At 44.0% G+C, this 22970-nt stretch overlaps 1 protein-coding gene across 2 annotated transcripts in view; it reads right to left on the bottom strand.

Moving 5' to 3' along the window:
- SPHKAP (SPHK1 interactor, AKAP domain containing) overlaps positions 1–22970 on the bottom strand; it is a 141752-nt gene that overhangs the window by 22589 nt on the left and 96193 nt on the right. Inside the window, exons 4-5 of one of the 2 annotated variants that reach the window (XM_075570162.1) lie at positions 11540–11599; positions 10687–10821 (exon numbers count right to left, since the gene is read on the bottom strand). In XM_075570162.1, coding sequence (XP_075426277.1) covers positions 10687–10821; positions 11540–11599 — 195 coding nt within the window. The remainder of the gene's footprint in view (positions 1–10686; positions 10822–11539; positions 11600–22970) is intronic. The other variant, XM_075570164.1, reaches the window with a different exon arrangement.

The raw sequence follows: 22970 nt of genomic DNA, 5'->3' as shown, positions 1-22970 counted from the left end.
ACTAACAAAACGTTATCCCGGATCGAGGATGCGGTTTGGCCTCGGGTGCCAGGAGTCAAGATTATTTCAAAGCAAACAAAACTTTCGGAGACAGATGGACACCCAAGTGTGAGGCAGCATTCAAAACCATTAAGACCCGTCTCAGCAACGCGCCCATACTTGTATTTGCTGATCCACAGAAGCCTTACGTCCTGCATGTAGATGCCAGCCTGGAAGAAGCATTCAGATGGACTCTGGCCTGTGGCATTTGTGATTTGAGGGCTAGCTCCATCAGATGCGGTATGTCAATGGGTGACTCTATGATAGACATGCCAAGTGGCCAATAACAGAGACTCAGAAGAGGAGGGACTAAGGGGAAGGTTTAAGAGTCCTTGGCAGATCACGAGGGAGAAGAGCTGCTTTAACCAGAAACCAGAAGGAACGTCGGTCTGTGCTCTGGAGACCGCTGGATTAGTCTATAAGCAGGAAGCCTCAGAGACACAGACAAGTTCGTTGGAGGTCGACGGCGAGCAGCAGCCAACCAGGTTACGGGAGTTGTGTGTAACTTCAAAGGCAATTCTCATTTCAGACAAGGGACCTGAAGGCTTTGCGAAGATGCAGGCCTGCTTCGGTTAAATACACTTTCAATAAGAGCTCCAATGTTGTGCTGGCACCCAAAAATGAGCCTTTTATATCACGGGTGGTTGGGACTTGGGAGAGACACTAACACCCAACCGCGCAACGACTTATGTGATGTATATAGTACCTGTATGTGGATGATCCTTCTGATTAATATATGTGTGCTAGTAGGCGTTCTATAAATACGTTCTTATTATTCAAAACCCTGTGTTGTATCCTATTGTCTGATCTTCGGCCACGCGCTCAGCAGGTGGGTCAGCACTGGACATAACGGGGAGTAGGTCTTGGGCCCCCGCCTTAGCATGTAGAAGTCAGGCTAAGGCCTCCGCCATGTTTCCTGCTTGCGTGCTGAGGCTCAGGGAAAGCGGGTGCTTTCCCTGGCCTTGCGGTTGCTTGCCCTGCGCGCCGTCAGGGGGCGGGCCGGGGGCGGGCCAGTTACGTCACGAAGCTGGTTCACCCTCATTGGGCGAACCGCTCACGTGACCGGCCCTGCGCTCTGGCGAGCGCTTGATTTTTAAAATTACCTAAGACCTACCCTTCTGCGCGCTTGCGGAAGCGTAGGTGAGCCCCTACTAAAGCCGCTCTAATTGCGGCTGTAGGGGCTCAGTGGCAAGCATGAGCATGCGTCAGCACGCTTCAGCGAGCAAGCAGGGAACATGGTCGAGGCCTAAGGGAAATAACGAGGGGTAGGTAGGCACACATATCATAGATAGATAAATGGATAGATTATATAGAGAGATGACAGACACAGATGATAGATAAACAGATACAGTACATAGATAGATACAGTAAACAGATACAGTACATAGATAGATACAGTAAATAGATACAGTACATAGATAGATACAGTAGATAGATACTAATGCATTTCCTTTATAATTATAGGTAAGCAGTTTCCCTTGGGAACCAAAACGTCAGACATTAATCTGATCTCTATAATGCTTTACTTTTAAGGCAAATAAAAAGCTGTTGAATTTAACCTAATGGTATTTCAAGTCAGCTATTTAGGAAAAATACTTTTGTTTGCGATAATAGCTTTAGAATATATATATATATATATATATATATATATATATATATATATATATAATGCCATGTAATAATGGGAAATGGTAGAGCGTGAAAAATAGATTTCACTGGAAAAGAAAGTGAGAAATTATTGCATTTCTCTGACATGTTTCTGGCAGCTAAAAATACCAGCAGGTTCGTGATCCCAGTTTAGAAAGAAAAAACAACGTTTCTGCATATTGGTTTGAGCTGCATGAGCATCAGGTATTAATTAACACTTTAACTGCCAGAGGGCCCCCCTCCCCAGCTCATCAAATGTGTCCCGGGGCAAGGGGTGAGTCCTATGCCCCCACAAACCTAGCAGCAGTCCTGACCCTATTATAGTTCCCCCCCCCCCTCGGCTCTGAAGAAATATATTTAGATTTTTTTACACTTGCTAAAGTTGAGCAATTTAATGGACTTTTGACATAAATAATTTCCTTCAGGAAGAGAAAATCGGCAGGTAATTTGGGAAGCCGTGTGACGTCCCTAGATAGGATGTATCTAAAATAAATATATATGTAGGGGCTCAGTCGAGTAATACTATGTACACTCTGGGAATAAGGACGCCGCACGCCTATACAAACAAAATGTTACATTGTCCCATCGGGGGTGTTATGACATTCTGTGCTGTGATATTCTGCGCAGGCTGCAGCTGACTCCTGGACAGTGGATTCTCCGCCCTAGCTGCGCCACACCTCTCAGCGAGGAGACTTTCAAAGGGCGGGATATATTCACGCATGTATTTCCCCGGGATATATTCATGCATGTATTTCCCCGGGATATATTCACGCATGTATTTCCCCGGGATATATTCACGCATGTATTTCCCCGGGATATTGTAACAGGGGCGTTATCCCTGTTCAGGTAATGTTCCTCTAATCCAGCAGTGTGGTGGTTAACTGCTGGTAGTGAATTAACAAACACCACCTGCCTGATTAGATGTCTTAGAAAAGCCTGTCTTTTGAGACAGGAAGAGTGACTCCTTAGCTCACACCTGAGCTGAACGTGGAGACACTTGTCTTGAGCCTTGCCAGAAGAAACAGCAGAGCTGCTTTCAAGACACAGGGGAAACTTCTAAACCTGAATGCTGACAAACCCTGAAGAAAAGGTAGCAACCAGGGAAGAGAAGATTTTCCCTCCAAACCACAAGGAACAGATAAGACTTTTATTTACAAGACTTTTTATATCTGTTCATTTCATGCTATATGTTTGGGGCTGGGAGACATGCTTATCTAAGGGAGTTGTGAACTGCATAGTATTTCACTAGAAATACTCCCAAGTGAATAGAAGCTTTGTTTACCCCTTTTTTGGATGGTTTCCTGATGTTAAGGAAAAGGCGCAATAAAAGGCTTATTTAATTTCACTATAATCAGTCTCCCTTGCATACCTCTGTGAGCGTCCGCCTACATATGGTGTCCGAAGTGGGACGAGAGGTGGTCTTTGAAGTTAGAAAGGACCAGAGATTTGTTCTGTGAAATTTTTTTTATGCTTTTTGCCTACAAACAGTCTGAGCAACTTTAAAAAAAATAAAAAAATCTCCTGCAGCAGAGATCAGAGTTAAAGTGATACACACCACTGCACTGAAACTTACAAAACCACAGATGGGCTCTTTTCCCCAATCCCAAGAGGAGAGACTGCTGAAGCAGGTAAAACCTTATTTGCCTATCACAATAAAGTGTAATATGGTCATTGAAATAGGGGGGTTGCCTTCCAGCCATAGTCAGGGTTCAAGAAGTGAGTTAGCCCTTGAAAGGGATAGTCGTTTGTTATTTTCAAATGTTTAGCTGAAGCCGTGAATACAGATGGTGACCCATGAGCGGTACTGATTCTGCAAGTAAAGGTTGCCACACCGCATAGGACTACCAGTTGTGAATGGAGTGTATGCAGAAAAATGTGAAAATTGATGCAAGACTGTGCTGAAGCAGGCAAATTTTCAGTAAACAAGGGCTGAGGGTAAAATTGCCTACTAGAAAAAAAGGAATTGCTGAGCTGTGTAAAAGGTATCCCAAAGTGTGAAGAGTGAATGTCATAATACCCAAAGTTGAGACTGAACTCAAACAGAAAATCACATTATTTGGCTGAAGCAGAGAGATTGCACCTAGCAAGTAAATGGTGTAAAGCAAACAGAAGTTTTTACCTAGCAACTACACATTCAGCATACCTAATGAGAGATTACACCTAGCAAGTAAATGGTGTAAAGCAAATAGATGTTTTTACCTAGCAACTGCACATCTTGTATACCTGATAAGAGAAAATTCATGCACAGTACTGCTGATATTGTAAAACTTACCCAAGAAAGAAAAAGTCTACAGAGATGCCTGTGAGAGCTACGACCTCTACAAGCAAAATATGCCCACCTGTAGGACTACCACAATTGGGGGTTCTAGCAAATACAGTGGCAACAGCTGCAATAGCGCCTCCTGAGGTCAGGAAGAAAATTACGCCTAAAAATGGAGGACACGATGCAGCGTTCCTGTAATGATCCCTACCCCACAGAAGAGTGTCCCTTCCAGTCCAATAAAGAGGAAGACATCTCTTACGGGGAACCCGAACCGAGTCACACCCACAAAACACCCCAAGAATGGTGGGGGTGCCTGAACTCGGCACGAACTGAAAAGACCGCTCCCTTTGATGACGAAAATGATCAACAGGAGACAGAGCGGGAGCAGTGGATCACCGAATATTTCCGTCAGCTATTACAGTTGCAAGAAAAGCCGGGTGGATCCAGTGACGCTGCTAAAATTTCAAATGAAGATGGAGACCCCAGTATCCCTGAAGGGACGGTGTCATCCAAATTAAAAAGGCGGAAAAAGAAAAGCGGTTCTTCACTTACCGTGGAAGGAACAGACACGTCCGCAGATCCTGTGGAGGAAAAGGGGGGCCGAGTTGCCCTGCAGCCTAGAGAAAATGGAGAATTCGTCCCGCGGTTAATCGAATATCCAGATGGCCCAAGGCAGAAGTTGTGTACCCCAAAGAAGTGTCTGTCCGGTGCCAACAGTGAGGAACCCTCAACCAACCATCCCAGGGAAGCGGAGCCGGAACCAGTGAGTGTCGATCCCTTGACCAGCCCTGAGGATGCCCTGAAAAATGCCAGGCGTGACTGTGATATACTCCGTTAACAATTGAAACAAAAGTAAGATGGTTACGCGGAGCTACTGAAAAATAACGTGAAGCTACAGGAACATGTGCTCGCAATGTACTCTGCAGCCAGGACAGAATTGGACGATCTCAAGACTGAGCTAGATACTGCAAATGCTACTATTTCCGCCATGGATGAAAAGCAGGGCCAATCTGATAAAATGATGACTAAGCTGAAGCGGAAGTATGAGGAGGCACTAAAGCAGACGACAGTCTTTCAGCAAGAGGTTCACACTCTTCGCATAGAGCTGAATGCCTCACAACAGGAGGTCAACAATGTCCGGACAGAGGTGGACGTATCTCAGAAAGAGTTTCAGACACTCCGCAGAGCACTGGATGCCTCACATCATGAGACCAACAGCTGCCGCACAGATCTGGAAGTTTCCAGAAAGGAACTACACAGTCTCACTGAGGAGCTGGACATATCTAAAGAAACTATTGTCAATCTTGATACAGATCTCAAAGTCTCTCAGAAGGAGCTTCAGACCCTCAACCTAGAGAAGGAAGTCTCACGCCAGGAGACTGTCATTCTCAAAGCCGATGTGCGTAAATGGAAGGAGGACTGCAAAGAGGCCCTGAATAGTACAGAGACTGAAAAAGGAGAAAATTCAAGATTAAAAAGAGAAAACTTAAATCTGAAAGAAGAAAATTTTCAGTTGACAGACGAAGTCAAGGAAAAGAATGAAAAGCTACACGAGCTTAAGGAAATAAATAGACTTTTGGAAGGTGAGAAGTTTGAAGCAGAGCACCGACTGCAGAACCAACTGCAAGGTCTGCGTATGCACCTCGAGAAGGCCGAGGAGAAGCAGCGAACTCTGCAGGAAGACAATCTGCAGGCTGTTAAAGAAATTCAAGTGCTGCAGGAACGTCTGATGACCCAGTATGTCCCCGCAAAGCAGCATGAGAAACTGAAGGCTACCCTGAGCGTCACCAAAGCATCGCTAGAGGCCAAGCTTAGAACCCAGGTGACCCGGCACAAAAGGGAGCACAAGAAGGTCCAGAAACTAAAACAAGTAACTGTGGCCCGAGCAAAGAAATTCATAGTGCTTCACAATGCAATAAAAATGTGGAAGCAAGCTCAGAGAAAGCAAAGCGTGCAGATAAATTCCCTGAGTAGAGACTTGCAAGACGCACTCAAAAAACAGGGATCTCTCACGGATGAGATTACAGTTCTACAAGGACAAGTATTGACCCTGACTAAGCGTCAGTATCCCACAGCCTCAAAAACCCATGAAGACAAGGGTACAGTGAGAGCTGGGAATACCGCTCATCTGAAAGACAAGGTTGCAAAATTTGAACCACCTAAACAAGCACTAGCAAAACCTTCAGCCACCCAATAGGCAACAAAAGAAGGTACACGTGCTGAATCAAAACCAGAAGAATCCTTAACTGATGAAGCTGAAAAGATGGGACATTCTCTGGAAGTGGGTGTGGAATTGCAACTTAACCCCAAAGAGGCTGAACTAGCAACCCCATTGAGTGGGAAAAGGGCAGAGAGACAGCTTCAAGAGCAGAAAACTCAAAGGGCTGTTTTGAAACGCTCTGCAACTGCTGCCATACAGTATGCCTACAATAAGACGAGCACCCGACGCGAGGGAAATCTCATGACCGCGCACGTAGCAAAAAGACTATACTTAGAAAAAGTCCTCCTCGAGCGACTGAGGAGTGCTGATCTCAAGCACCTTCGGGAGGAGACACGAATAAACTGGAGAAAGGGCTCCAATCCCAGCAGGACTGAGGGTTCTCTTCCTCCATCCACTCTCATTCAAGTCACAGAGATATCTAGAATGAGAGTGGAAGGATGGGCTTTGGCCGTGGCAAGCCCGAGCTTCCCACAAACAGGGGAGGTATGTAACAGGGGAGTTATCCCTGTTCAGGTAATGTGCCTCTAATCCAGCAGTGTGGTGGTTAACTGCTGGTAGTCAATTAACAAACACCACCTGCCTGATTAGATGGCTTAGAAAAGCCTGTCTTTTGAGACAGGAAGAGAGACTCCTTAGCTCACACCTGAGCTGAACGTGGAGACACTTGTCTTGAGCCCTGCCAGAAGAAACAGCAGAGCTGCTTTCAAGACACAGGGGAAACTTCTAAACCTGAATGCTGACAAACCCTGAAGAAAAGGTAGCAACCAGGGACAGAGAAGATTTTCCCTCCAAACCACAAGGAACAGATAAGACTTTTATTTACAAGACTTTTTATATCTGTTCATTTCATGCTATATGTTTGGGGCTGGGAGACATGCTTATCTAAGGGAGTTGTGAACTGCATAGTATTTCACTAGAAATACTCCCAAGTGAATAGAAGCTTTGTTTACCCCTTGTTTGGATGGTTTCCTGATGTTAAGGAAAAGGCGCAATAAAAGGCTTATTTAATTTCACTATAATCAGTCTCCCTTGCATACCTCTGTGAGCATCCGCCTACAGATATATTCACGCATGTATTTCCCCGGGATATATTCACGCATGTATTTCCCCGGGATACATTCACGCATGTATTTCCCCGGGATACATTCACGCATGTATTTCCCCGGGATATATTCACGCATGTATTTCCCCGGGATATATTCACGCATGTATTTCCCTGGGATATATTCACGCATGCATTTCCCCGGGATATATTCACGCATGTATTTCCCCGGGGTATATTCACGCATGTATTTCCCCGGGATATATTCACGCATGTATTTCCCCGGGATATATTCACGCATGTATTTCCCCGGGATATATTCACGCATGTATTTCCTCGGGATATATTCACGCATGTATTTCCCCGGGATATATTCACGCATGTATTTCCCCGGGATATATTCACGCATGTATTTCCCCGGGATATATTCACGCATGTATTTCCCCGGGATACATTCACGCATGTATTTCCCCGGGATACATTCACGCATGTATTTCTCCGGGATATATTCACGCATGTATTTCCTCGGGATATATTCACGCATGTATTTCCCCGGGATATATTCACGCATGTATTTCCCTGGGATATATTCACGCATGTATTTCCCCGGGATATATTCACGCATGTATTTCCCCGGGGTATATTCACGCATGTATTTCCCCGGGATATATTCACGCATGTATTTCCCCGGGATATATTCACGCATGTATTTCCCCGGGATATATTCACGCATGTATTTCCTCGGGATATATTCACGCATGTATTTCCCCGGGATATATTCACACATGTATTTCCCCGGGATATATTCACGCATGTATTTCCCCGGGATATATTCACGCATGTATTTCCCCGGGATACATTCACGCATGTATTTCCCCGGGATACATTCACGCATGTATGAGGACATTCAGAAAAATAAATCAAAACTAAGCACAGATAGAAAAGTAAAAAAAAGCTTATTTATGCACATTAAATACTGAAAACAGTTATAGAAGTCCTGCGGGAGGTAAGCGGAGCACAGCAGAGCAAATGCAGGGGCTAAACACCAAGATGAATAAAAGTCCTTTATTACATGATCGACATCATGGTAATTGGTGAGTAAAAATCTCTTACGCGTTTCAGGCGTCTGCCCTTTATCAAAGAGCTCTTTGATAAAGGGCAGACGCCTGAAACGCGTAAGAGATTTTTACTCACCAATTTCCATGATGTCGATCATGTAATAAAGGACTTTTATTCATCTTGGTGTTTAGCCCCTGCATTTGCTCTGCTGTGCTCCGCTTACCTCCCGCAGGACTTCTACAAATGTCCTAGACTGCTGCATTAGAGTTTTAGCAGTAGAGCAACAGATGAAAGGGCGAATCTTTGCAATGTTACAGGGGAAAAAACAACATGTTTTACCTACATTGTGAATGGGAGAGGAGAATGTGACCCCTAGGCAGCGTGCTTGTGATACTGGGTGTATGATAGTGCTGCCAACAGTAATGTAGAAGGTGGCAGTAGGGCCAGGCTTGGGAGGAAGTATGAGGAGCTCCATCTTTGACATGTTAAGTTTGGGTCACCTCTGTCATCACACACGCGTGAATATATCCTGTCCCGTGAAAGTCTGGTTACTGAGAGGTCTAGAACAGAGAGGACGTAGAATAAACTTTCGTGGTTTCTCTCCCCACGTCTGGAAGGAGTCAGCTGTAATACAAACGTCATGCTGTCTAACACCCCCAGACCTATTAGATTCAGCTGTGTGGCTGGACCATTCTGCGTCCTGAGGCACACTCCATCCCACACTGAGCAGCCACTTTACCTTTAGTTCCAGCATTGCCCCTTCGTCCCTGTACACTGTCAGCTCTCATGGAGCAAGCCCTCAGTCCCTTCTGTATCTGTTTGCGCTTGTCTGTATGTTGTTCTGTTCATGTCATTGATACCATGATGTCACTCTGTACCCCCATTGTACCGCAGACTATGCTGGCGCTTTACAAATAAATAATAACAATAGTCAGTCTTTTTCCTGCTGTACCCACGAGGCTAAACAATTTCTTCCTATCCTCCCTGTTCTTGATATATTAAAACACACCGTTATTACCTAACATGATAACATTCAGGTTACACTTCTCTTAACTCGGTGTAGTCTCCATTTAACGTCCAGCTGGGCGGTAATTTATAACATTTATATATCCTTATCCAGGGCTCTGAACATTCGTTAGTACAGACACAATCTATGATTTTGGTGCCTGATGCACAGGGAGATAAAGTGACTCTGTAATGACACTGATATCTGTGTTTAAAGTAGCTGGGTGACGCCTGTTTTATTTTAAAATATGGCAAGCTTATGTGGCACTGTGGCTCTCCCAGAATCCCCTGCGTGTATATTGGTTTATCCCTCCCAAGTGAGGGCAGTGACATCGACAGGCTGGAATGAGAAACTACGACTGATTCTATCCGCCTTGTAGTTCTATAACCAGGCAGCAGCGAAACGGTGAGTAAATGAAAGGAAAACACTGCCCAGTGATCTATAGACATACAAACATTAGCTACTTCTGTAACACGACGGAGAAAACAAATGAATTTCTGATGAAAATTCCTTGCCCTTTAATGTCCTACGATCCACTCTTACCCCCTTCACATGTTCGGCATCCTCAAACCCGGCTCCATGTTATCATGATACTGCAGGTTACTGTAAGTCCTGGTTTTGCAGATCCCCATTAACCCCAGAGGAAGATAACCTTTAGTAGCCACGATGCACTGAGGAGGGAGTTGGAACACAAAGACTGGACCCAAAGTCTTGTGATGACAACCATGTCAACTGATTTTCCTGTGAGTCATCAATTGGGGTCATTCTCACCGATATTTGGCATCAACGACTTCCCTGAGACCAATCAGCACTTAAACATTTTGTACCCCAAAATGCACTGATACGTCCCTAGGTGGTAAGTAGGTAAGGCACTGCCTAGGGGCGGCAGGTCTCAAGGGGCGGCAGGAGGGAGAGAGTAGCAGCACTGATGATTTCCTTTTTTTTTTAATATAATACATGTAGGATTGAAGAAGGGGGTCTCCGGAGCTGAACTCCGTTAATTTCAGCTCCAGGGACCCCCTGCTTTCTGAGATACTTACCTCCTTAGGGGATGCCGGTATCTCAGCTCAGGTTTAAAGCCTCCGGTTACATGGGCCAATAGGAATCCGCATATGATGCCCTGGCTTCCTATTGGCCCATGTGATGGGATATCTAAACCTGAGCTGAGGTACCCCCTAAAGAGGTAAGTATCTCAGGAAGTAGGGGTTCCCAGGAGCTGGAATGAATGGGGTTCAGCTCCGGAGACCCCCTGCTTCCTAAGTGGGGGGATGGGGGGGATAAGAGTGCTTGAATAATAGCCTAGGGACGGGCCTGGCATGGGTGCCACCAGATTGAGATCTCTTCATGACACAGGGTTGGGTTGGGGACATGCCCCTATCTGGCGCACGCCAAGGAAGTTCTCCACCTACTTGTGGGATTTCCGTTGTGGGATGAAGCCTCTCTGACGTTAAGCTGCTCAGTATCACAATCTCATTCTCTTTTAGCTCCTGGGCCCTCACCGAGGTCATCAGCTTGGGAAGGTCCGGGGAAACTCTGACCAGCTGCTGAAATAAAATGACTTGTTTGAGGGAATGACCAAGGAGTTAAGGACTGTTTCATGGTGCAATACTACCCTAAACACATTATATGAAAGGCTCAGTTACTAACACCACCCCAAATGTATCCCCCTCAAAAAATATTTCAGTCTCTGCTGACGTCTAAACTGCTTTATTTGTAAGGATCGTCCTGCCTGCTATTTCCTCTCCCAGAATCCCCTGCTTGTTTTGCCCTCGCTGTAATGTTTCACTGGATTTTTTTGTTTGCCTTCCTCTGGAAAAATATAAGTATAGGATGAGGATCTCAGCCAATAACATTTAACAAATGTTGAACTCGATGGATATACTGTATTTTTTTCAACCATATTATCTTGTTACTCTTAGCTTCTCCCTCCCAACTGACATCAGAATGGAATGAGAAGCTTCATCTGATTATATCAGCCATGTTCAGGGCAGTCTAGAGTGTGTGTGTGTGTGTGTGTGTGTGTGTGTGTGTGTGTGTGTGTGTGTGTGTGTGTGTGTGTGTGTGTGTGGCGGGTGCCTGGTGAAAGGACAACATTGTGTCTTCTGGCGTTGGACATTGTCTTGTGTCATAGCACCGCTTAATCGATATGGCCCACAGTGTTTCATGGCTGAGTTCTTTCACTTTATCTCCACTATGTGTTGGTACGTGCCGGCCATGAAGGGGTCAAACTGGAGCAATTTAAGGCGGTGTGAAATCTATTACCTTTTGCAAAGCTTCGTGGCTGCGTTCTTCATCCGCAACACTGAGGTTCACAAAACAAATCTGAAAAAGAAATGGGACACGGAAGGTTAATTTGAGTTCTATCTTCAGGGGGAGAGGAAACGTCACAGGGTCCACAGGGTATGGAACGCAGCCAGGGATTTTGGGAAGGGTATAAACGCTGAAGTGTTACATTTACACAATCAGATGGTTCTTAGTAGAAAGGAGGGGACATTTACATACATTTTTAGACAAGTTAGACCTCAAATATAGTGTCGTGGTGTTATAACCCCTCTAGTCCACAGAGAGGCATGCAACGCATTGCTCTGTGTGTTACAGATGTATATTGCTCTACAATACATCGCATGTCATTCTGACAGTCAAATGTTTATTCTACCCTTTTCCTGCTCTGCACATCATCAGGATAACATGCCAGGGCCCTATGACGTACAGAGTCTGCTTGTTTTCTACGGGGGAGATCGATTTGAACACGATCAGAATGAGAGTCGAGCCCCTTACTTATGTTCACATCACTAAGACCACCTGATTTCCCTCCCCCAATCAAAATAACCAACTTAAACACCATACCCCTCTGACATATGTAAAACATGGTATTGTTCATTGATGTAAGCACCGTTTGCGTGTCACCCCCCTGGCTCGTACTCTCTACAGGTGGATAATTCTGCATTGTGATTTTCCACTCCCTTCCAAGAGCAGAATAAGTGTTGTTTGTTTAATGAGCTTGACGGCTGTGTGAGATTAAACACCCCCGCAGAATAACGTGCAGCATAGTAATGCACTGGTGCCCGTGTAACACAGAGTCAGAACTTTACTGTTCTACTGTATATCCAGAGAGTGAACAGTGCATGCTTTTAATTGATGACCCTGCTACTATTTAATGGAGGAATCCACCCTACTGTAAATAACCTCCAGAGGGTCCCCCGGAGATGAACCACACTATTTTCAGCTCCAGGGACCTCCAGTTCCCGAGATACTTGCTGGTGAATTTACCGGTATAACCTTCCTGGTCTTTAAAAGGGATTTAAATGGCCGTCCAATAGGAAGTCACAACCGATGCTGTTGAAGCTTCCTATTGGCTTGAGATTTTAAAGCCATTTTGTTTCCTCTGAGGGAGATTTAAACTCGGTAACATCATAGGGAAATATTTCAGGAATCGGGGGTCCCCAAAGCTTTTGACCTAGGGGGGGATTTAAAAAAAAAAAAAACAAGGAGGAACTGCTCCTCTAATTAGAGATACAAAACAAATCACTGTTCGTCCTGCGTTCTTATCTCAGTTCTGTGTTGACGCTAAAGGGGCGGTTCCCATGCATGTTTATTTTTTTTAAAATATTTCTCTCCTTACCATCTCTGCAATATTTTTCCCTGATTTTTTTAAAACTTTTATTTTTATTCCTAAACATTGAGCCCAAAACCTAAATTAACATGGCTGATTCCCCTCTCACTTATGACATTATTATACCTAAAAAAAAAAACAAAGTTATTTGAGAAGATAAAGCTAAGACATTTGAAAGTTCTAAGTACCTTTGTACAGGCATACCCCGCATTAACGTACGCAATGGGACCGGAGCATGTATGTAACTATGTAACACAGGCATACCCCGCATTAACGTACGCAATGGGACCGGAGCATGTATGTAACTATGTAACACAGGCATACCCCGCATTAACGTACGCAATGGGACCGGAGCATGTATGTAACTATGTGACACAGGCATACCCCGCATTAACGTACGCAATGGGACCGGAGCATGTATGTAACTATGTGACACAGGCATACCCCGCATTAACGTACGCAATGGGACCGGAGCATGTATGTAACTATGTGACACAGGCATACCCCGCATTAACGTACGCAATGGGACCGGAGCATGTATGTAACTATGTGACACAGGCATACCCCGCATTAACGTACGCAATGGGACCGGAGCATGTATGTAACTATGTAACACAGGCATACCCCGCATTAACGTACGCAATGGGACCGGAGCATGTATGTAACTATGTAACACAGGCATACCCCGCATTAACGTACGCAATGGGACCGGAGCATGTATGTAACTATGTAACACAGGCATACCCCGCATTAACGTACGCAATGGGACCGGAGCATGTATGTAACTATGTAACACAGGCATACCCCGCATTAACGTACGCAATGGGACCGGAGCATGTATGTAACTATGTAACACAGGCATACCCCGCATTAACGTACGCAATGGGACCGGAGCATGTATGTAACTATGTAACACAGGCATACCCCGCATTAACGTACGCAATGGGACCGGAGCATGTATGTAACTATGTAACACAGGCATACCCCGCATTAACGTACGCAATGGGACCGGAGCATGTATGTAACTATGTAACACAGGCATACCCCGCATTAACGTACGCAATGGGACCGGAGCATGTATGTAAAGCGAAAATGTACTTAAAGTGAAGCACTCCCTTTTTCCACTTATCGATGCATGTACTGTACTGCAATTGTCATACACGCGCATAACTGATGTAAATAACACATGTGTAACAGGCTCTATAGTCTCCCCACTTGCGCACAGCTTCGGTACAGGTAGGGAGCCGGTATTGCTGTTCAGAACATGCTGACAGGCGCATGCGCGAGCTGCCGTTTGCCTATTGGGCGATATGTCCTTACTCGCGAGTGTACTTAAAGTGAGTGTACTTAAACCGGGGTGTGCCTGTAGTCTGAATGGAAAAAAAGCTCTGTGCTGCCTGGTGGAGGGAGGAGAAAAAAAGAGCCAGATGGACCCTCCACCGCAAGATTTGAGATTTTTAACATAAGATTAAAATACAATAAAAAATAGCTAGGAAACAAATAAACATAAATGGTTGGTTAATTTGCTTTAAAAGGCATGGATATCACTTTCAACATAGGTCATGGGGGAAGGGAGGGACGACGACAACACCATTAACCTTTAAGGCAGGCCTGCACAACTCCAGTCCTCGAGGGCCGCAAATAGGCCAGGTTTTCAGGATATCCCTACTTCAGCACAGCTGGCTCAATTAGTGGTTCAGTATAACCGAGCCACTAATTGAGCCAGCTGTGCTGAAGTAGGGATATCCTGAAAACCTGACCTGTTTGCAGCCCTCGAGGACTGGAGTTGTGCAGGCCTGCTTTAAGGGGTTAAAAAAAGAAATTGCTGAATATATATGGAGCCCCATGTTAAAATGGCTCAACAGCAAAATGTGAAAACACTGTTTTCATTTGCATGTCATCTCCCAGTGTTTTTGGGGAAGGATTGGGCAGCATGCACTTTTTTTTAAAGCAATAATTACCTGTGCAGAATGACAGAAATTACACCCTGCAGCCATTCTGATGGGATAAAACGCGCGCTGGATTGCCTCATCTGAACAGCGCTACATGATCTGACTGTAACATATTCTTACTTAGCGCAGCGGGCATGCAGTGCTTCCTGTTGTCTGGGTTACCTTATTATTTGAATTTTCCCACAAGAAGGCTTGTTTTTCTTTTAAGTGAACTTAATAGGATTTAAAAAAAAAAAAATTCAGGACTTGGCTAAATCACTTAAAATGCAGGCAGAAAAAAAACAATATGTAAAACTTTATTTCCCCATATAACTGTTTCCTATTACTCCCTATAACTCCTCATATTTCTCCATATAACCAGTCCATATAACTCCCCATATTGCTCCATATTTTTCGCTCCCAATAACTCCTCCTATTGCCACATATAACCGCTCCCTATAATTCTTCCTATTACTCCATATAACCACTCCCTATAATCCCACCTACTGTCCATATAACTGCTCCCTTTAACTTATTACCAATATATAAACCCTCCTATTACACCATATAATTGCTCCCATAATTCCCCTTATTGTTCCATACAGATGCAGCCAGATGTATTGATGAGTATTCCGCCAGGAAACCGCAGGTGAAAGCTGCCTGACCACCGCCTGCTCGCTGCTTCCCCGCAGCCAGACTAATGGCTCGTCAGGATCAACACAGCCGGTGTCCCGGCTTCCGAATGGGACTCCCGCTGTGTTAATCCTACCGGGCCCCATCAGTCTGGAAGAGCTGAGCAGAAAAAGCAGACATGATCGGCCCCTCTCCCTCAGAGCTGGTGCAAGGGTATTTGTTGCCCCAGGTGAACCTCCAGTTTGCACCCCGTCCCCCCTCCCTCCTCCCGCCTCCCCCTCCTGACACACAATTAACTTTCAGATTTTTTTTAGATTCAACTGAAAAACGTAAATGTTACACCGAATAGATTTCATACACACTCCCCCCTCTCCCTGTCATTGTCTCACACCCCTCCCCTCTCTCTCACCCTCTGTCATTCTCTCCACCCTCATTCTCTTCCCCCTATCATTCTCTCGTTCTCTCCCCCCTTCTTCTCTCATTCCCTCCCCTCTCTCATTCTTTCCTCCCCCTTCATTCTCTATGTTTTTCCCCTCCCCCTCATCTGTCACTCTTCCCTCCCCTCTGTGTTCCCCCCCCCTATCTGTCTGCTGTCTACAATCACTCCTAAATCCTTCTCCATCAAGGACTCTCCTAATTTATCCCCATTTAATTTGTAAATCGCCTGTTTATTCTTGTTTCCCAAATACATAACCTTATATTTATCTGTATTAAACCTCATCTGCCATTTACCTGTCCAAATTACTCTGTTTAAGTGTGGGACCCGGTCCCCTTATTACTTTGGATCCATCTTCCGTATTGATCCGATTACTCTGGGAACCTTCGGGAATCGTGATGGGTCTTTCTTACTTGACCCGGTACCCGGTGCCTCATTGGGAACTGCCACTTCCACACAGACTACTGAGGAATATTAGTGCTGATCCACAGTTAGAGCGGATCCGCCGGCACCCGGGAGCCCTCTTGTCGGTGAACTAATTTAAATGACATGTTTAAGGGGTCTCATCTGGGTAATTGATGCCTTTTTTAATCCAAATTAAGTGGGAGTTTTTGTTTTTTAAAGTGAGACTTGGGATGGGTTTTATTTCCTCTGGCTGCTCCCTTTAGTGTGATGTCATTGTGATGCCAGTGTGTGATGTAACTGTGTGATCAGCAAGCTCTTGTACAGTCAGATTGGTTGGTTATTGGCTCTTTGATACGGGGGGATAAGGGGGGAAAAAAACCACTGGATTGACAAACACTTCCCCACTCAGAGGCCCCCAAAGGAATTCAACTGGCCTATGGTGTGATTGGACCTTTAAATGTCATGTAAAGGTGACTGCAAGTGGCTTTCACGAGCCAAACATTTGTGCTTACAACAAAAGAAAAAGGTAATTAATTAGTGATAACAGTAGCAGCTTTCTGCGTGTATTTTGTAGATAAATATGCCATCACTTTACCTAACGGGAGCACAAAAAGAGCTTTGTGTAATATCCGATCCCTGTACGAGACATATGTTCAACAGACTTCTTAGCTCCGGCCATTCCTCCATGTGTCTGTGTGACCCCAGTGGCCGCAGCTGTTTAAAAGCATTGATATAAAAACAATAAGCCTGGACATCGGGGTAGGTCTTCGCTTCAGCCGCTAGCCTCGTATGGATGATTGTAGGCAGACTTGAGACCACCACAGATGCAGCGCGCAGTCTGGTGCAAGAAGTCCCAAGCTTGGCAGGAGCACCAGGCAGGGAGATGCTCACCATAGTTAAACGGGTAAACAGACAGCTGACCAGAACGATACCAGCTCAGATGTAGAATAGCAACAGACCAAGTTAGACAGAAGCGCCCAGACCTCTCACTCAGCCCAAGCAAGCAAGCACAGGTATATAGTCACCTCTGTGTTTAGGGCAGGCCAGTGGAGCACCAGAGAACTCACGTGTGATGTCACCCCCAACAGGGAAGCAAGAGGAGAGGAAGGCCCACAATGAACAACGTGGCAAAATAGCAATAGCAGTAACACATATAACCTTAGTATCATCAAAGGATATTTGAAGGATACATTAAGAGGTCAATTATGCACAAATTAAATCCAACGTGTTTCATAGCGGAGAGCTACTTCATCAGGGTTCCATGTCTGCCTTCCATCATCCATATGAGGCTGGCGGCTGAAGGGAAGACCTACCCCGATGTCCAGGCTCATGGTTTTTATACCGCAATGCTTTTAAACTGCTGTTTTTTTTGTACGTGATCATTACCACCCAATTCCTTTTTGTTACCACTAACTATTTTCAATACTGCATCACAAGGGTTTGGCCCTTTTCTTTGTCATATCTCTAGATTGTGATGTCTGAGCCATCCTATTGATCAGAAGCATACCTTCAATCACAAGGGAAGCTTTTGGTGTCTATTTATCACACATATTATTATTTTTCTTCTTTAGTGTGGTACTAGTGTTTTTCTAGTATTCTACCCTAAATAGCTATTTCACTACACCTCACCTATAGAATTGAGCGCACTTATTTTTTGTCTACCATTCTTTGTGTGTGTATAACTCCCTTCATAAAAGGTTTTAAATAAAAGCTTTTCTCTCACTTTTGAAAGCCCCCACTTGCCCATTCCTGCAGACCCCTTATAAAGTAGGAGAGTCCCCTCTGAACCTCTCTGCTTTTGGGGGATTGAACAACATCGTGGACAGAATCAGAGAAGGCCCTAATTCCAGTCTGATGATGTCACTGCTCTCACATGGAAGGGAGAGCCAATAAACAGGGAGGGCAAGACAAGCAGAGGATTCTGGGAGAGGAAACAGCAGCCACAGACTCTCGCTGACACAGCGACTGATCCTTCAAAATAAAACTGTTTATAAGTCAGTAAATGGTGTCGTTTTTATTTCAGAAAGCAACGTGTTCCTGCATCCTCTGGCAGGGAAGGGGTTAAAACACTCCTCTTACCCCTCTCACCTTTCCAACTACACATACGGTAGTACTGATTTTTCAAATGCCCATGCTGAAATCAGGATAAAAGTTACTGCGGTCAGATGTCTGTGTACAATGGGATACTTTAATTAAAACCGCTAACCGGGACATGTTTCCTAACTGTTATAACATAAGCTCGCAATGTGCTGAACACGCAGGAATAGAAATGACCCTTCCATGAAAAGAATCGGATCTTTTATTTCTTCGCTCTCTGCACGGGTTTGTTTGGCTGCGTTAAAATAGAAGAGTTGCCGCAGATGCAAAAAAAATAAAAAATAATAATTGAAATGGAGCCAGAAATAATTGGAGATAATTAAACTCTTGCGCAGATTTTTCTTATCTGTACAATAAAATGTATTCTGCTACATAATAATTGAATTTTTAACTCTGTGTCTTATTTAGATGGCAAAATATCTATTATCTACCTGCGTATCTACTGTATCTATGGCCCAGATCCACCAAGCTTCGTTATTGACTAAACGAGGCATTAACTTAAATATCGTTAAGTGTTAAAGGGTATTTTCAAAGCTCACTAATGCAGTTAGTATAACGGGCGTTAGTGCTAATGATAGACAGAAGATGGGTTCCCTCCAACAACGTATATAGATAGATCTCTGTTATAGTTAATGCAGGGATAATGGTACATTAATTAGGTCATTGCTAAACTTGCCATTACTCACATGCAGACCCTGAAATAGGTATTTTACAGGGACTGGATAAGTGTAAGACCACAGTTAGTTAAATCCTACCTATCATGTTGTTATTTACAGGGTTCTTTTCCTCTCCTGCCTTCTCTTTTTTTAACTTTAATTAAACACCTATTCAGGGTCTGGATGGGAGTAACGCCGCCTTTGGGTAAAACCAGCTTCACACAATGTTATTTGAAGCTAACACATGGCATTAAGCCTATGCTAATGAGACCAGTAACGCGCGTTGCTTTTGCATATAATTAGCTTTGTGGACGTGAATTACTGATTTTAATAACAGGATGTTATGACCCCTGAATTAACAGAGCTTTGTTGAGATGGGCCTACAGTATATACAGTATGTATATATTTCTCTCTATAGAGGAGCGGCTGCTGTCCATGGTACTAGTTCAGGACTCCACATTTTCTCTTATTGAACCAGTGCTAAAATCGCTTTCCACATTTTCTCTTATTGAACCAGTGCTAAAATCGCTTTGTATCACAGTTCAGTCCCGTAAACTAGTAAACCACTAAAGTAACTCCTCGATACAGAGCAGCTATAGCTTCATTTGTACAGTTTTCTGTGGGAGCTGCATCACATGTAACAAACTAGTCAATGCATTTAGTTTGCAGAACCAGGCAGAGATTCTGATGTTAAGAACAGAGTGGAGAATTGAAAGATATCAATTATAATGTAATTCTGCCATACTAACAATTATTAATATTTTTTTACAGCATTGGAACCAGGTGGTCCTCTGGTGCTAAACTGCTTTCTTATTAGCAGTTTAGGTACTGCTGTTATCTTAGGGCATTTAAACAGTGGTGAACTAGGAAGCAACAAACAATGACATCGCAGCATCCTATTGGTTGGTGGAACACCTTGAGATTTGGCAGCCATATTAAACTCCCAAAACAGAAGGAGAATGGTTGCTGAACCAATACGTTTTTCAAGAATCTGGGGTTTTCAGAGCTAAAAATAGCACAGTTCAGCTCCTGGGGACCCCCCTGTTTCCAATCCTGAAAAAATAAATAAATAAAAAGAAGTGTGTAGACAGGGGGCTGCTATAACTCCTCCTATTGTCCCATAAAACCCCTCCCAATAACTCCTATTACTCCATATAACTAGTCCCTGTGACTTCTCCTATTGCCTCATAAAACCCCTCCCAATAACTCCATATAACTAGTCCCTTTGACTTCTCCTATTGCCCCATAAAACCACTCCCTATAACTAGTCCCTTTGACTTCTCCTATTGCCCCATACAACCACTCCCTATATATCCTCCTCGTGTTATATATAACCGCTCATTATAACTCCCTCTATTACTCCATATAACTTCTGTCTATAACTCCTATTACTGCATAGAACCGCTCCCTATAACATTCTGTATAACGTACAGTGCAAAACAGATGGTAATATTTCAGAACACCTCTCTAGCGGGAGGAACTTGCCGGGACAGTGACAACATTGAGTGACATTCTGGCAGCCCAGATTGGAGAGAGATCCGCACAAATCTGTTCACAGTCGAATTATATTATTATTTATTATTATATATTATATCATCCAATTGATCCAGCTGGTAACCCATTCCCAGCCAGCACGGATATCTTTATTGTGGGAATCATACATTTAGCATGACAACACAAACACACACACACACACACACACACACACACACACACACACACACACACACACACACACACACACACACACACACACACACACACACACACACACTGACATAGAGACAGACACAGACACAGACATAAACGTACACACACTTCTGTAGTCCTTAATTGTTCTAATAAAGAGTTAGCCAGTCACTTTGTAACAAATTAAATGCGCCTGCTCTGAATTGTAAGAGGCTCTGTAATAATGTGACATGTCCTGTGTCCCTCTCATTCTGTCTGTGGTCCCATCACTAAACACTGACACCAACAGCTGAGCGGTACATGACAATCTGTCACACGTACGGTGTTACTTAACGGGGACATTTGTTCAGTCGCAGATGAGTTTTATTTCCATCTGCTTTAAACATGTTTTCCTAAACCTTTCCTTGGCAGTGAAGGGGTTAACAGCTTTGGCGCTGGAGTTCCTCACACGCGTTTGCCATTTTAAAATCCCATACATTTTATTTTCTCTGTCTTTAAAGAGCATTATATGTTACACTTCAATGAAAAGGTGGCACATTGTCTGTATTTGTTATAAAGCTTTATTTCAACATTATAATCAGTTATAGTAAGTGAACACAAGCAGAGACACACAATATCACACAAACACACACAATATCATGCACACCAACGCACAGACACAATAACACACCCGCTGCAACATACAGACTAGTGTTGTACCCAGTCATCTAAATTGAAGGAAACAGGGTACCAGGTACCCAGGGAAAAATAGAGATTTTGCCGGGCACCCTGCCAGGACGCGGGTACCCAGCCGGGAAGTATTGAATAATGCTGATTATTTAAACCCATCACTGCTGTGGGCCAATCAACCCCTGAGGAAGTCACTCAAGTGACGAAATGTGTCGTGATGCATAGCGTGAAGGAGCGGATCAAGCGCTGAGAGGGACTCTATCCCTGAAACTAGCGGCGGTTTATTGGTGATGCCGGCGAAGCAAGCATCACATCGCTGGCATCGGGGAGACTAAGGAGCCCTGCTGTGGACCTCAACCACCTCAGATGAGTACATCCTGAGGCACAACTGACAATCAGCATCTGTGTATTACCTTTAGATCCGCTTCCCAGCTGATGCGTCTGTTTACAGCTTTCTCACAACTGAATGTTGCTTTTACCCATTATGTGAATGCAAGTCCTGGTGACTACTTACTCCTTTCTAATACATTTTGTATACAGTATTATGCTATAGAGCTGGCACTTCTTTTTCTTCTTGTTTTGTAGGCAGACCGACCGACAGATACATATCCCCTTAAACTCCCTTCTAAACAACATAGGGAGAGACGTCTGTGCTCAGAAAAGGAGCACATCTGAGGTACCTGAGAGATATGCAAAGTATATTTAATCCCACACTTCCTAAAAAGATTTCCATAAGAACTACATTGAGTTGACTAGTCTAAGGCACCTTGTGAGGAATGAGGTACTGGTGTCAAAATTCTGTGAATAGTTTAAATACACATTGCATAACTCATTAGCATATCTCCCAGGTATATCTGGTGTGCTTCTTTATGAGCCCAGAGGTCTCTCCCTATATTATTAAGAGTTTAAGGGGATATATATGGATATATAGCTCAAATGGAAATATTACTCTGTGCTCATTTGCTTGTCTTAGGTAGGTCTGCAACTCTGCCTTTCACCATTATCACCCAGCATAAAGTGCTTCCACTGCAGCAAGGGAATCTGGGAAATGACATGCAAATGAACACACACACACCTTGAGAGTGACACTAGTAAAACAGGACCCCCACCCACATATATAGCACCTCATATGTACAGTTTAAGTGCATAATTAAACTACAAGTACTGTCCAGACCTCACTTCTCTGACCCACTTTGCACTGTACAGTATAATTATAACAATTAGATATTTCAATTGCTGTAATTGACCCAACCATACAAAGTGGTGTGTAATGTATTGCCTCACACAATGTGTGGGATGTGGTTGTGTGATAACTGTTGTATACACACCAGCTGATTGCTGGCAGTATTCAAACGAACATGCAGTCCTTGTGCTGTTAGAAGATGTTAAATGAAAGCTTTTGGAAACATTTGTCACTGAGTATCTGTAAATCAGATACCGGTCTCTATTTCTGCTGTACTTGTGTCAGGACGGGATATCAGAATAAGGAGTAATAGGAGGAGTTATAGAGAGCAGTTATATGGAGCAATGGGAGGGGTTATAAAGAATAATAGGATGGGTTATA

The sequence above is a fragment of the Ascaphus truei genome, chromosome 14 (assembly GCF_040206685.1).
Source record: "Ascaphus truei isolate aAscTru1 chromosome 14, aAscTru1.hap1, whole genome shotgun sequence".
In the NCBI taxonomy this organism is placed as follows: Eukaryota; Metazoa; Chordata; class Amphibia; order Anura; family Ascaphidae; genus Ascaphus; species Ascaphus truei.
This window is presented reverse-complemented; position numbering and strand designations above follow the sequence as displayed.